Source organism: Leuresthes tenuis, unplaced genomic scaffold (assembly GCF_036924035.1).
Source record: "Leuresthes tenuis unplaced genomic scaffold, fLeuTen1.0.hap1 SCAF_12, whole genome shotgun sequence".
NCBI classification, from domain to species: Eukaryota; Metazoa; Chordata; class Actinopteri; order Atheriniformes; family Atherinopsidae; genus Leuresthes; species Leuresthes tenuis.
In genome coordinates, this window is record NW_027325366.1 from 35042780 (window position 1) to 35059264 (window position 16485).

The 16485-nt window shown below is 37.5% G+C and overlaps 1 protein-coding gene across 1 annotated transcript in view; it reads right to left on the minus strand.

The window, feature by feature from the left end:
• The window catches only part of arhgap15 (Rho GTPase activating protein 15), a 13421-nt gene extending 747 nt beyond the window's left edge, over window positions 1-12674 (minus strand). The window contains exons 1-11 of the mRNA XM_072397610.1: window positions 12551-12674; window positions 9283-9457; window positions 9140-9211; window positions 7025-7165; window positions 4959-5048; window positions 4333-4431; window positions 4079-4214; window positions 3030-3164; window positions 1891-1989; window positions 1544-1621; window positions 154-288 (exon numbers count right to left, since the gene is read on the minus strand). Coding sequence (XP_072253711.1) covers window positions 154-288; window positions 1544-1621; window positions 1891-1989; window positions 3030-3164; window positions 4079-4214; window positions 4333-4431; window positions 4959-5048; window positions 7025-7165; window positions 9140-9211; window positions 9283-9457; window positions 12551-12564 — 1174 coding nt within the window. The 5' untranslated portion in view covers window positions 12565-12674. The remainder of the gene's footprint in view (window positions 1-153; window positions 289-1543; window positions 1622-1890; window positions 1990-3029; window positions 3165-4078; window positions 4215-4332; window positions 4432-4958; window positions 5049-7024; window positions 7166-9139; window positions 9212-9282; window positions 9458-12550) is intronic.
• Between the last annotated feature and the right edge of the window lie 3811 nt (window positions 12675-16485).

The window sequence follows — 16485 nt, forward strand, 5'->3', positions numbered from 1 at the left end:
TTCAGAGAAACAACATCAGTTTAATTTTTTTGACAAAGTTTAACCACTTGACAGCCACAGTTTCAGTAGTGTAAAGATTCATTATTGTTTGTCTTCATATTCTGAAAATATGGTTGAAGGGTATGTTATCTAACTAAAGTCAGTGTCACATACTGACTGCATCCACAAATGACTGGAAGAACTTGAAGGGGAACAGCGGCTCTGGCAGCTCACGGAAAAACATCTTCAGAGCTCCAGTGACAACATGAATGTCTTCCCACTGACTGTGATCCAGGTCCAGATCCTCCTCTGAGGGGGCAGAAAGAAGACAGCTTAAGCCACATGACTCAGGCTTTATATCTGGCAAAGGCTCTGTCATTTGACACATTTCAGTCCAGTTTGTGCCATATTTCTTTCACAGTCTGAAATATAGTCTGCGTCTCCCTATGTCCTGTGCCAGTGTGTTTCGTTACAAACCTTTCATCAGTGATTTTTTAAAATATTTTTTTATTTATTGTAACCTTTTGACTCATAGTCCGAGCCCAGCCTTGTCTAAGTTTATAGCCTGTTTTGTTTTCTCTGTAAGGAGCGACTTTGTTTTGCTAAATTTCATAGTGCCTCCGTTTATTGGAGTGTTTGATTTCTTATTGCCTCTTCAGGAAGAGAATGTCTAAGTCATTTTGTTAATATTTATAGCTTTTTTAGTTTTCCTACTGGAGTGGAGAGAATATTATTTTGATAAGTTTTATAGCCACACTGGCCTCACTATAGTTATTGGGGGAAGTGTGTTAGACTTTCACAGCCTGTTGATTTCTCTGACCTGGAATTAGAAGTGGTCAAAAAATAAACTACTTGTTCTGAAAATCCCTGTGCCTGTGTCCTGCCGGTTCCTGACAGATCTACCCCTAACCCACAGCAGAGGTGGTTGGAAGCACCTCTAAAAATCTCAGTTTTCAACATATTTAAATGTATTGGACAGACAGTATTAAAACAGAGCTTTGAATTGTACGATTGTAAACTTAAAGTTGACACTAACAGTTCACACTATTAGAGGAAAATGTAGACGTTACCCTATTCGGACTGTCATTACTAGCGGTTTCAGAAAAACATGGGTCACAAACAAGCGACCAAATGCTGGCATAAAAGTGTAAATGTAAAAACTACTGAATTAATTTAGTACTCTGTGAAGATGATTGTTCATGAACTTACCTTCTAACCTCAACATATTTAAACATGACACTAAGAACTGCATTTTTAACCCATTTAAGAACCCATTTCTCTGTAAATTGCCCTGAGACGAATTTAATTTAATTCGTGTTCCATTAGCTGCAGTATCATCATTGTGAACCTGACTCATCATTTTATTTTAACCAGACTCAACAGTTTTTAACCTGACTCAGCACAAAGTAATCAACCTGACTCAAAAACTTGAAACCTACTGAAAGTTCTCTGTAAAAACTGTTGGGACATAAACAGACTCGCTTGGTAAAATATATTTAACAGGTATTTTTTAGTTAAAAACACATTTTCTGCTGTGAATTTAAGATAATTTCAGATGACAAACCTTGATCAATGATGAAGCGAAGTTTCTGAATTGTGGCCAGATTTCCGCTAACTCTGTAGATCCCATCAGCCTCCAGACCTGAAACGTTTAATGCAAAAATAAGCCCAATTCAGTCAGTGGATTCACACTGAAAACATATGCTCTGTTGATAAACGAAGGGTTGAACCGGCCACAACATTAAAACCACTGATGAGTACAGTAAATAACTGATCCTCTAGTAAATTGTTGCGTGAAAATCTGCTTCCTGGCATTCACATGGGTCACCTACCGTAACATTTAAACTGTCCTTTATATATGTTGTCTATTCTTCTCTGAATTGAAAGTTAATCAGCTTTTAGTGAACCCACCTCGTTTTTCAACGGCATCCACACAAATTTGAACAAACTTTGGTACTGTGGTTCCTTCTCGTTCACAGAGAGTCAGCAGGTGGCAGCCAAACACTCGATCTGAAACGAATATGAAAACCGACAAAATATTATTTTGTGTTCTCATTAGTTTGGTGGACCATAGTTGACTAGGTTGATACCAGCTTGAAAGATCTAAACAAATATCCCTGAAGTCACGTGGTTTCACACCTCCAGAATTCAGACATGTGAAATGATTATTTGTCAAAAGTAATTTTATCATAACGCATCACATAAAGGTGTAGTTAATTTCTTTAAAAGGTAACAATGCCTCTCAAAACTTTGGACGCATTTACTTATTAGGCAGGTATGAAGATCTGTACTTTAGACCAGGGTCTGGTCCAACAGATCCTTAGCGACCCCGGTCCAACAGTGTATCTCGGATCATACCTAAGTAAAATGAGCTGGCAGTATTTGGGCAGCTGCCATGGTCAGAGCTGTCTAATTCCTCCAAATACTAAGGAAAGGAGCTCCAATGATTCCTTAATGATCTCCTTTAGGAAACACCAAGCCATCCTTTGAGAGAGAGGTAATTCTGTCTCACAATATCGTGTGGGATCACATTTATCCAGTTGTACTGATTTATGTGGATCAATATGATAAGAGGAGTTGGCTTTTTTGACTATTTACTGATCTTTTGCAATTTCAGAGCTGCAGACCCACATCACAGCTGGGAGTCCAACACAGTCATCTGTCCCTGAGTCCTTAACTCAATTATGTTTTCCAACAAGGTCAAGTAAAATAACTTAGAAAAAGATAACAGGAGGACATGGATGATACCCCAACATCTCTGAACTGTCAGTGATGTTATTGGTCCAAACATTTGTCACACCCTCTCCACTCTGAAAGTAGATTTGTGATTTAAAGCTCCACCAGATGGGTTTACATAAACAAGTTTTAAATTACACAGTAGATGTTAAAGACATGAATATAACGAATATTACACATTGAGGATGAAGGGTTGAAACAGCCATATATGAGTTGCTGTGTAATACAGTCAGGTACAGAAAAAGTTCAGCAACCTGAAGCTGCCTCTGAAAAACATGGAGACATCTTTATTAAATGTTTAAGAAAGCAAGAACCTTTGATGAGGCCTTTTTCTTGTAGCGTCTTCATGGATGGACGTCTGATGATGAACTTCTTCAGTCTGTTCTTCACTCCATTCTTGTCGGCGCTGTCTGAGGCGCTGTGCTTCAACTTTGAGTTGCCAAACATATCTACCAAAAAAATATCAAACATTAAATAAACTGAGTTGCTCATCACTAATTTTCAACACAGCACCAGTAAATGCATTTGAAAAAGTACAAATGAGCCACATTTTCTTAAATGCTTGTTTCTTTGAACATCCAGCAGTTGTGAAGCAACATGATCATTCGGGTGAAGAATAGTTGTCCTCAACTCAACCGCATTAAAATGTTTCAGGTCTAATTTTCTGCTATGTCCCTGCTCACAGAGATGCCTCCATTGTCTATCTCTTTGGATGATATCATGTTCTGTAGATGATGTAATATTCAAAATCTTCACTGTTTTACATTCAGAATCATTATTCTGAAGTTAATTCCAAGGTTATAGACATATCGCCGAACCCCAGTCCATCTTTTCTTCTGAGAGTCTCTGCCTCTCAAAGGTGCTCTTTTTATAGCCAATCGTGTTACTGATATGCTGCTCATTAACCTAATTCTTTAAAAATTAGGTTAGTTTGGTTAATATTCTTTCCTCTGTGTGTTTCTTTTTAGTACCACTTACTTTTCTAGCCTTTTCTTGCTCTTGTCCCAACACTTTTGAGATGTGTTGCAGCCATCAAATTCAAGATGAGCCAATATTTTAAATGAAATGTTAAAGTGTCTCACTTTCAATTTTTGATATGTTTTCTAAGTTCTATTGTGAATGAAATATTGGAATTTTTTTGGAATTGGATTCGTACTTTACTCCCCTAACGGCTGATTTGAACTGATCTATTCACATTCTCATAACTGTCACATCCAGGTTATTCACAGAGGACACAATCTTCTTTGTGCAGCATATCAAATTCACTCTTGTTAATTTAAACTTTGTGTAACATAATAAAAAAAAATGTTTAGTCATTAATTGCAATTAAAATCTGCTTTGAAATTGGTTTCGAAGCACTCACTGATGGATCGTCTGTGGACTGGGTTTCGCTGCTTGGTGTTGGGGGAGGCAGAACCATATCCGGGTAGGGAGCTGTGTCTGGGCAAGTACTCTGTACTGTTTGACCTCCGCAGAGGAAAACGTTTGTCTTCTTTAGTCTGAAGAGAAAAAGGTTAAAACCAACCACAGAAAGATGTTTACTTGACTCATTTTAGTAAATTGTCCTTTAAAAAGACATTGAATTGACAAGTTTTACAGTTTTGTGTGATTTCTTACTGAGGATTCAACCGTCTTTTTGATGGCATCATACCATTTGCTGGCAGTGGAGTAGCTGTCATTCTGGACAAGGTATTCACTTCCTGTGTTTGTTGTAATCTAGGACAGATGAAGTTGATGAGTGGATCTGTATTTATTCTATTTAAAAAGGGACTATTTAAACTTTTTAAAACATTTTTTAAACATCAATTTTGCCATTTGATGCACCATACCAGATGATAGCTCTAAGCTAATTTGTATCTATAGTCCTTGGCATGTTGGAGAACAAACCACCAGACTAATAAATCATTCACAGCACATAAAGAAGTATTACATACTGTATGTTAACATAGTCAAAAGGTATGTTTTTCAAACAAAGTAACTCATGACAATTTTGTAAGTAATTGCAGCGCTGAGCTCCTTGAACACGGACCCAGAGCTATGAGGAGTAGGTCCTTTTTATAGGGTCCCTCTACAAGTCCTCAAATCAAAAAGTTGGCTGTTCCATTGATTAGTGACTATTATAAAGATTTTATTAAATATTGGGCATGTCAGTGGATGATGGAGTGTAAAGTAGTTACTGTGCAATGACTTCAATACAACATGTGTTATCAAAAGTCTAATATTGAGAGTTTTGCATTCCTTACCTGAAAAACGTTCTTCTTGCTGGATTTCTCTGTCGTCCACTCAATAACAGCCCCACATAGCTGAACCACATCTGTCTTAGCTCCTGGTTTCTGAACACAGAGACAGTGGACATAAGGTTAAAAGGTCATGTGTTTCCCAGCTCCAATAGTGTAAGATATTTTCAGTGTAGAGCTAAAGAAATAGATACAGTTGAAACCAGAAGTTTACCTACACTGTATAAAAAGACAATCTTTTTTCCCCTCACTGTCTGACATGAAATCAGATGAAACTTTTCCTGTTTTAGGTCAGTTAGGAGTACCAAAGTTATTTCTATTTGCTAAATGCCAGAGTAATGAGAGAGATAATTGTTAAGACTTTTTTTTATTACTTTCTTTACATACATTTCATTATTATTTGGTAGCATTGCCTTTAAACGGTATTACTTGGCTCAAACATTTTGGATATCCTTCATTGAGCTTCTCACAATAGTTGGCAGGAATTTTGGCCCATTCCTCCTGACAGAACTGGTGTAACTGAGCCAAGTTTGTAGGCCGCCTTGCTGGCACGTGCCTTTTCAGCTCTGCCCATACATTTCACTGGGATTGAGATCAGGGTTTTGTGATGGTCACTCCAAAACACTGACTTTGTTGTCCTTAAGTCACTTTGTAACCAGTTTGGCAGTATGCTTCGGGTCATTGTCCATTTGGAAGACCCATTTGCATCCAAGCTTTAACTTCCTGGCTGATGTCTTGAGATGTTGCTTCAGTATTTCCACATAATGTTCTTTCCTCATGATGCCATCTATTTTGTGAAGTGCACCAGTCCCTCCTGCAGCAAAACAACCGCACAACATGATGCTGCCCCCCCCCCCCCCCCCCCGTATTTCACAGTTGGGATGGTGTTCTGAGGCTTGCAAGCTTCCCCCTTTTTCCTCCAAACGTAACGATGGTCATTATGGCCAAACAGTTAAAGTTTCGTTTTGTCCGACCACACGACATGTCTCCAAAAATGAATGTCTTTGTCCCTGTGTGCATTTGGTGTGTATTACAGGACACGTTTCACTGTGGATACTGACACTCTCTTACCAGCTTCAGCCAGCATCTTCACAAGGTCTTTTGCTTTGGTTCTTGGGTTGATGTGCTCATTTCGGACCAAAGCAAGTTCATCTCTGGGACACAGAATCCGTCTCTTTCCTGAGCGGAATGATGGCTGGACATTCCCACGGTGTTTATACTTGCGTATAATTGTTTGAACAGATGAACGTGGCACCTTCAGGAATCTGGAAATTGCACCCAATGATGAACCAGACTCGTGCAAGTCCACAATTCACTTCCTGATATCTTGGCTGATTTCTTTTGACTTTTCCATGATGTTACACAAAGAAGCAGTGTGTTTCAGGTGTGCCTTAAAAGACATCCACAGGTGTGTCCTTTATTCAATCAAATCTTGTCAATAAACCTATCAGAAGCTTCCAAAGACATGACATCATCATCAGGGCTTTCCCAAATTGTTTAAAGGCATAGTAATCTTAGTGTATGTAAACTTCTGACTGAAGAAAGTAATAAGAAAATGTCTAAAAAAATTCTTCTGTCATTATTCTGGCATTTAGCAAATAGAAATCATTTTGTTAATCCTAACGGACCTAAAACAGAAAAAGTGACTGTTTCATGTCAGACAGTGACGGAAAAAAGCTTGTCTTTTCATACAGTGTATGTAAAGTTCTGGTTTCAACTGTATAAGGCATTCAAAGTAGAAATGAAACATGGGTCCCTGCTGGCTCTGATAAATCCAGAACAGAATTTTAAATGCTTGTCCTCACACATAAAACCCTGAATGACCAAGCTTCCCTGTATTAGACGCAGTTTGGTCTCATTGAAAAACGGGAAACAATTTCAAACCAGAATTTTTTTTTTCCATGTTGTTGAAGATGAAATCTTATCATTTTCACTTTATATATCTGTGTCAGCATTCCTTTTCACTAACTTTGTGTCCCTTCCCCAAACATTGTGCCTTTCCTCTCAGTAGGTTTTCCGGTTTATTGTTGAAAGGGGTTTGTGAACTGAATTTAAATAACTTATTTTCATACCACAGCAGTTTCTTGTTTGTCTTTATAAAACAGCAGCTGGTCTGAGGTCAGCACAGTCCACATCAAAGCCCAGTTCTTCCTCTGTTTCTTACCCCCCTCAGAGATTTTAGCCACATTCAGGTGTTCACCTTTCAGATCCCCCTGGAAATAAACAGAGCAACAATGAACTTGTAAATGTATTCAGACCACTTCACTGTGGATGATACGACGTTTTTTCTCAGGGTCACAGCCCCTAAATTTCTCTTTCTTCTTTCCATTCATCCATCAATCCATATATTTTTTATACCCTCCTAATACAGTTCAGGGTCTCTCTTTCAGTCCTTATTATTGTTTGAGTTTGGCGTGTTCCCTCTTTTTGATGCTGCTCTCATTTAGGATTGCTACATCTATCACTGCTGCCTTCTTCTGTAGGATGTTGACCATCAAATGTCCGGTTGGTTAGCCATCAGCAGTTTATCATTCTGGAGCTGGATGATCTACAGGATAACTTAATCTCAGTCCATGTGGACAGCTGTAAGAGGGTTTGATTAATTTTTGTGAATTTAAAGAAACATTTCTATACTTGACATCACTGATGCTCAGTTTTGTAAAAATTATTTTCCCAATTTTGCTTTTTATTTTCAATCCCGAAAATGTTGACAGACTTTTTTTTTTAATGCTTCTTGGATACATTGTTGTAATTCTTTATATGCTGGTGTAGCAAAGCTGTTGTCTTATCAGTCACTGGTACAAAATGTGGTACAAAAAGGTTTTAAATGGCCTGCCCCCAACCCTATCAGTTTAGAAGTCATCATCATAACCTGGTCAGAGAACTGGGGTAAGTTAAACCCAAACCCTTTGAAATGTTTGTGGGCCATGATGTATGTTGACCTACCTCTTCTCATCGTTGTTCAAGTAGAGCTCGTCACCCAGAGCTAATCTTTCTACTTTGTTGTAACCTCCTTTTCTTATTATTAATTTGATCTTCTTATGTTTTGTGGGACAATGTTTATTCTTTTCTTCAAGAAAGATTTTGAAATTGTGGTTGAGGTATTTGCTGTGTTTTATGTTATATAATGTTTTAGAATTTCTAAAAAATTTTAAATTCTTTAAGTGTGGTCTGCAGATAAAAATTCTGCTTCTCAGCACCACGGCCTGGAAGACCAGTCAGAACTAAAGTATAAATGCAGCCAAATACAGAAATTAACCAAACTTTTTTTTTTCAAATATTCAAACAGGGGGCTGCATGTTGAAAGAGGGTTCCAGGTTCAACTCCCAGCTGGGGCCATTCTGTGTGGGGTTTGCATGTTCTCCCCGTGTATGCATGGGTTCTCTCTGGGTACTCCGGCTTCCCCCCACTGTCCAAAAACATGCATGTTAGGTTGATTGTTTTATCTACCAAATTGTCCTTAGGAGTGAGTGTGACCGTGTGTGGTTGTTTGTCTGTCCAGGGTGTACCCCGTCTCTCATCCGATGACCATTGGGATAGGCCCCAGCCCCCCCCACGACCCGATCGACAGATTAACCGGATGATAATAATGGTACAATAGCTCAACTGTTAACACCACAATGACCCAAAGATAAAAGTTCATAGAGCAACTGAAGAAAGACCTAAAGACTGAAGTTCTGACTCCAACACCTGCAGATAATCACTAAGCCAAACAATCTGGAGACAGATTGCTGCTTGTTTGGCTTCCCTTGGCCAAAAAAAAGACAGGCAGCCCCAAAAGAAAGTCTTTGTAATGATGGACAGAATTCTTGTAAATGAGAGAACAAAAGAAAATCAATTTGCACACATTTCTAAATGTCTAAAATAAACTTTACAACAACACAGGTTTTTGTGAGGCATCTTAATACATTTTAAAGTAACTAAATTTTGAAAGAATATTAAATATTCTTTCTATTTTCTGTTTGATCATCTGACACATCTCTATAACAGTGATTGTTATGAATGTGTAATGTTGTTTTAATCCTAATAATATAATATAAAAAATGACTGACATTAGAAGAAATATAAAAATGGTGAGCGAGGTTGAAGGGTTGAATGTGTAAAGTCCCAACTCAACCTGTAAAGAGACTTGGGCTTTTAGAAAGACATGAGGAAAATCTTTGTACTCGTTAAAGTTTTTCACCTACCAGTGGTTCAACTGTGTCAGCTCCTGCAACAACAACACTGTGTTGAGACTGATTCCTGCGATGTCGAGAGATCTGAGAAACAAAATTGAATTAAAAGTTGAATTATAATGGTCAAGGGGAGTAGCTCTTTGTGCTCTACATACAGGTTTCTGAGGAAGGTCTGTCTCCTGCAGAACCATCGACTTGGACTGACTGAGGCGATCTCCGGAGCTCTGAGAGTTCTTTATACGCATCTGTACTGCGCCCTGTGCCACTGTGCTGCGATGGGGAGGCTGAAGCAACGGCACTTGTTTCACTACACCCTGAAGATTTGTTATTCTGTGAACAAACAAAGCAAAAACAAGGACTGAAAGATCAGGTTGAGTTAGTGGCACATTTGTAAAGATGTGCACAGTTTGAGTGAGCGTGTGGCAAGCCCACCAGCGCAGAGAAAGTGCTTGTGAGAAGGTGCGAAATGGGTTCTTATTGCACGTTCATATTGACCATAGCATTTTCGCTTGTGTTTGATTTTACCTTAAAAATCTGATTTGTGTTATTGCACAATATATTTTTCTGCGTGCAAAGTTCCCCATTGCTTGCTCAGAGGCACAAATATAAAGCCCTACAGATCAACATAACAGAATCTGACTACCAGAGGCATTAACTGTGGAGATAAAGACCTGAGCTTTGGGTCTGCCTCAAGTCTGAACCATTGCATGCCTGAATAGCTTGTGACAGGGCCTGATGGCGCACTTACTGGGTGGTTTGTTGAACATCCACTTATATATTGATAGAATCATCCTTTGTATTTTATTTTTTACTTTAAGATCAGTTCAAGGAGACATGATTAAATAATGTAGTGACTGAGACTTTGAAATATTAAGTGCACCCGTCAGTGTTTTATATAAAGTGAATGGCAAGACTAAAACTTATTGGCTTCTCTGTATCTATAATGGAAATGACAGAAAGGTGACAGAGAACAGTTGACTTTGAGACCTTGATTTTCTTTTTATTATTATTATTTTTATTATTATTTTGTACAAGGTTATGTCTCACATAATGCCAACACTGAAACAGTTGGGTTTTTGTTTAAATTTATCACGTACTTAAACAGAATTTTATTAATATCTATAGCATTAAATTGTCAACACGTCTGAAAGCTAGATGGTATATTCCTGTTATTGATGTTTGTTTAATTGTTCTGGGTCAATGATTAAAACAAGTTCCATCTGGAAACTCTGAAGACAGTTGTATTTTTTTTTATTTTAGGTTCCTGTTTGCTACTTTGATTGCTCAACTGTAGTTACACAATATTCTTCTCTCTGAAAGCCATCTACTAAGAAACCCCAGCAAAAACTCTGTTCATTTTTAAAGTAATTAAGATTTAAAAATAGAAAGAAAAGAGATCAGCAAAATGATAAGAGGAAAAACACAAGTCCAACATTTGACTGGCTCACGATGGTATGTTAACATGTCACCAGGTCGATTTAACGGAAAAACACCCGCTGTAAAAGGCAGAATAGGCCAACCTAATAGAATTAAATCCCTAACCCTGGACTTTGAATCAGTATTGTGTGTTTAACAGACATAAACACAACAATGATACAACAAATATAACTGGTTCAGTACTATCAATAACTCCTGAGTTTTTTTACTACTGATTTTCAGTTGTTCCTTGTTGGATCATTTCATGTTGCTTTTCATTTTTCAGTTTATTTAAATAATTACAGTATTTTGAATATAGTCAATACTGACTTAGAATTTTTTCTTTTATCATTTAAGTAAAAACTAACCCATAATTGTAAAAGAAGTCTGAAGCTGTTTTGTCTGTTTTTGGCTTACAAGACTGCAATGAGGAATGAGGATTCTTACTATTCTCTGTCCTGCAGTGTCAATGGGCAACATTAATCCTGCTTCCAGCAGCAGGTAAAAACTTGCATGGCTACGCAGTCTGATCTGGAAACACACACACCAAGTAGTATGATGTGTTATTATTATGCTTTATTGTAATTCATCATTTTACACTATGAGAGGATGACACCTTACCCTGAATTTTATCCTAGCTGAAACTATTAGGTGTGTTCTTTTAAAAGCAAAATATCATAAGCTAAAGCCTTAAAAAGTGCAGAAATGACATGCAAGAAGAGCCCAAAGTGGCATTTATATGTATTGCCATGAGATTATATTTGGGTATCTTTGTGTGGCTAAATAAAAACCACACTGAGAACATCGCCAAAGCCGAGAGACACAATGTAAGCACAGATCATGACTATTCATGTTCATACAGTTTGGTTATTTCTCATTCTTGGTTGCAAGCTTCACTCCTATGTGCAATTTTTTTTCTTCTGTTATACCAACAATGTAAACTAAACATAGTTATGATTTAAATAAAAGACTGCATTGTGTCTCAGAATCCCAATAATTAGATAAACCAAACATTTCGTTAAAAACATTCTGTTTTGTATTGCATGGCCTGCAATAGTCTTCATTAATAAGACTATTGCAGGCCATTTTGACAGTCATTCTGAACTTGAGTGTATGTTTTAAACGTCTTGAAACCACATTTGTGGTAATTTGTTGCTCTTATAAACTAACCTAAGGAAAATGAATTGTTTTTGTTAGTATTTGAAAACAGCCTCATTTCACAATGTTCTTAAAATAAAATGTTAACTTTAGTTACATCGAGCATCGTTCTGAAGAAAGCGTAAAATTTCTGAATGATCTGAATTTAAACACAGCTTGATAGAACTTATTACATTTCTCTGTAGAGTGACCTGAGATGAGTTCTGTTGTGAATTCATGTTATGTACATAAACCTAACTAAAAAAGGAAATGCTGCAGTTCAAGCAAAAATTTAAGCAGCAGAGTTTATCACCGTTTAAACCTAAATAAAACAACAACACTTATTTGTAGCACCTTTTATATTAATGTCAGACTTTTACAATTCTGTGGGTATGGGCTGTATTCATAAATAATATAATATAGGATAATATACTTTAAAACGGTGCAACAGTTGTAAATGAAATAAAAAATAAAAAAACATGATTAGAAAAGAGTGTCCATTAACCGGAAAAAACTGTGAAACTAAACAACGGAAGCTTGAGGTGCAGTCATGCGTGAGGCCCTAACAAAACATCTTGCTATTAAGACAACCACAGAATATAAACTGTGTATCTATTTCACAAAGTGAGAAAATGTTATTACATTTTCATAATCCTTAAAATTATTTGTTTACAAGAAATAATTAGTTTATGTTAGTCTAAGAAGATATTTAAAAACAGATTGGTTTTCATTAATCATACAGTTACTGGATTCCTGCAGAGAAGTGCTGATGATGCGGAGAATACTGAAGACATCAACCCAGAATAGTAATTTAAAATCTAAATTAAGTTAAAAAGTCAGTACACGACAAACTGTTTAATAAATTCTTACCTTGAGCTCGCCATCTCTTTCTACCTCCGAAGCAGAGACACAGAGAGCCAAGGCCTAACTGTTAGAGGAAGTATGATTCATCACGTGGTTTCTTCAAACCAGCCGTCTCTCACACTTCAGTTGCTGCAACCTCCCCATTTCCTGAAATAGAAAAAGACAAATCTACCCTCATTTTCATGAGACTCGACCTGAGCAGTTTGCCAGTTTTTATTTTATTTATACTCTGGTTTTTATCAACCTGTTACTCAGGAAACCTGTATGTAGATTTTTGGAGATAGATGATAGAAACAAATCAGTGTGAACCCAGAGATTTGTGATCTACTCTGCAGCTGTAAAGGACCAGATTGTGCTTACTTCTTATGTGTGGTATTCTGTTTCTTTGTAGCTAAGCTAAAATATTTTTTCAAAGAAATTTGATCAAAATAATTCTTACAGATTATTTAAATGTTTTGGGTTACTTTTTCTTACTGCACAATCTGCACAATTTCCATTAACTATATTGTATGTTATCAAATGTTTGTGGAAGTAAGGTGTGGAAAAGGGACACTAATCCCACCCTGATTGGGTTTGGGAGGAGCATTGTCCATCCCTGGGCAGGACAAGCCCTCGGACTCCCAGATATGCCCACGGGGGACGGTAATTAACTTAACCTAGCGTAGCTAGCTCTGTTAGTCGTCCCCGAGCAGCCGGGACTTAAGAGTGGCTGGGTGACTGTCAGGAAGAGGAGTCATAGCCCTAAAGTCAAGCCCGTGGTTCACCATCAACCTGTCCACGTTTCAAATACATTTTCCCCACTCAGCGACACACCCGCTGAGGACAAAACGCTGGTAATTGGCAGCTCTATAGTCAGAAACGTGGCATTAGAGACACCAGCGACCATAGTCAAATGTATTCCAGGGGCCAGAGCGGGCGACATAGAATCCTATTTAAAACTGCTGGCTAAGGATAAGCGTAAATACGGTAAAATAGTTATTCACGTCGGCGGTAATGACACCCGGTTACGCCAATCAGAGGTCACTAAAATTAATGTTGAATCGGTGTGTAATTTTGCCAAAACAATGTCGGACTCCGTAGTTTTCTCTGGACCCCTGCCAAATCTGACCAGTGATGCCATGTTTAGCCGCATGTCCTCATTCAATCGCTGGTTGTCCAGATGCTGTCTAGCAATCAACGTGGGCTACATAGATAATTGACAATCTTTCTGGAGAAAACCTGGTCTGATGAGGAGAGACGGCATCCATCCCACTTTGGAAGGAGCGGCTCTCATTTCTAGAAATATGGACGAATTTATTAGTCATCCAAAAACATGACAACCCAGGGTTGAGACCAGGATGCAGAGTTGTAGTCTTACACACTTCTCTGCGGCTTCCCACCTGATGCTGATGCTAATTCTATATTAGACTCTATTGGACTGTTCACAGACCTACTCACTGCCTTAATCATACCCTTGACCTTGTGCTGACTTATGGCATTGAGAGTGAACAGTTAACAGTGTTCCCTCATAACCCTGTCTTGTCTGATCATTTTTTAATAACTTTTGAATTTACATTACTTGACTATACGGCTTCTGAGAAGAATTCTACATATAGAAGGTGTCTGTCAGAGAATGCTGTAACCAGATTTAAAGAGTTGATTTCATCATCCTTTTCTTCACTGCCATGTGCTGATATGACAGAGGACGGCTACCTAAACTTTACTCCAGTAGAACTTGACTCTCTTGTTGACAGCACTATAGCTTCAATGCGTACAACACTGGAAAATGTTGCCCCTCTGAAAAGGAAGGTAATCAGTCAGAAGAAGTTGCCTCCTTGGTATAATTCACAGCTGCATGTGTTAAAGCAGACTGAAGACAGCTGGAGAGACAGTGGCGTTCCTCTAATTTAGAAGTCTCAATTAGTCTTGAAAGATAGTTTAATAACTTATAAGAAAGCCCTTTGTAAAGCTAGAACTGCTTATTATTCATTATTGATGGAAGATAATAAGAATAATCCCAGGTTCCTCTTCAGCACTGTAGCCAGTCTGACAAAGAGTCCGAGCTCTGTTGAGCCATGTATTCCTTTAACTCTCAGCAGTGATGATTTCATGAGATTCTTTATCAATAAAATTGTTTCTATCAGAGAGAAGATTGATGGAATCCTTCCCACTATTATCACTGATGTATCATCAAGTAGAGCAGCTTTAGAAGTATCTTTAGAACCTGATTTGTATTTAGATGGCTTCTGCCCAGTTGATCTCTCTGAGCTAACAACAGCAATAGTCTCTTCTAAACTATCAACTTGTATTTTAGACCCAATCCCAACCAGACTGTTCAAGGAGGTTTTCCCCTTAATCAATACTTCCATATTGGATCTGATCAATCTGTCTTTACAGGATATGTACCTCAGACTTTGAAGGTTGCTGTAAGTAAACCTTTACTTAAAAAACCTACTCTTGATTCAGAAGTGTTGGCTAATTATCGACCTATATCCTATCCAATCAAGTTCTTGAAAAAATAGTTGCAGCTTAACTTTGTGATAATTTATACAGAAATAATCTGTTTGAAGAGTTTCAGTCAGGATTCAGAGTGCATCACAGCACAGAAACAGCACTGGTGAAAGTTACCAATGATCTCCTCTTAGCCTCTGATAGCGGACTTGTTTCTGTGCTTGTCCTGTTGGATCTCAGTGCTGCATTTGATACGATCGATCACAGCATTCTGTTACAGAGACATTGCTATGCTGATGATACTCAGCTGAACTTATCTATGAAATCAGATGAAACCAATAGATTGGTCAGACTACAAGCATGTCTTAAAGACAAAGAACTGAATGACTCAGAATTTTCTGCTTCTTCTTTGGACTTGAGTGCTTCAGGAAGAAATTGTCTTGCTATTGTTAAGGGTTTAATATTACCTTTTATTGTACATATTTATAATCCATTGTGCTTTTACAGAGTTGATACACTCCTTTTTGAAGGGAATAAGCATTGATCCCACAGTGAGACGGGTTGAAACAGGAAAGAGACTGAGTTGAGTGTTGAGAGAAACTGCTACATGCTGAATGTTAAAATGTGTTATAAAAAATTAGACAAACCAATTTATTTGGATACAGTACCATTAGTACATGACATTCTTAACAAATTATGTAAAAACTAAGTGATTAATAAAAAACAATTAAGTTGTTTAAAAGGTGAATTGGACCACGACCTGGGCGGTTTTATATCCTACCTAAAATCCATAAAGAACCAGAAAAGTGGACCATACCTTTCAAGGTTCCCCCAGGAAGGCCAATTGTGGCCGATTGTGGCAGTGAGACATATGAAACTGCAGAATTCATTGGTTATTTTCTGAATCCCTTATCTGTTAAACATCCCTCTTATCTAAAAGATATTTAACATTTCATCAGCATTATTAAGGACTTGGACATACCGATAGATTAATTGTTCTTTACAATCAACATAGACAGTTTATACACAAATATTGACACGGAAGCTGGATTAAAAGCTATTAAGAAACTGTTTATTAGCTACCCTGCAAGAAAAAGACCTGATAAAGAAATTTTACAGCTATTGGAAATAAATTGAACAAAAAACGTTTTATCCTCAGCGGGTGTGTCGCTGAGTGTGGAAAATCTATTTGAAACATTTGGAATATGTGGAATATGTGCTGAATATAAGAAAGAAATGTATTTTAAAAATTCCACAAGTTTTCAATTTAGACACAAGAAATTGTGTGTACATGATAACTTGCCAAAAATGTGGAATACAGTACATTGGTGAGAATAAAAATTAAATCTAAATTAAGATGAATCAACATAAATACAATATCAAACATAAAAAGGAGACACACATACTCTTTTAGTTAAACATTTTATTGAGCATGGCTGGCGGAATTTGAAGATGTCAGGAATGCAGAGTAATTCTTCTTGGTCGGATCAGGATAGGAAGATTAAAGAGAG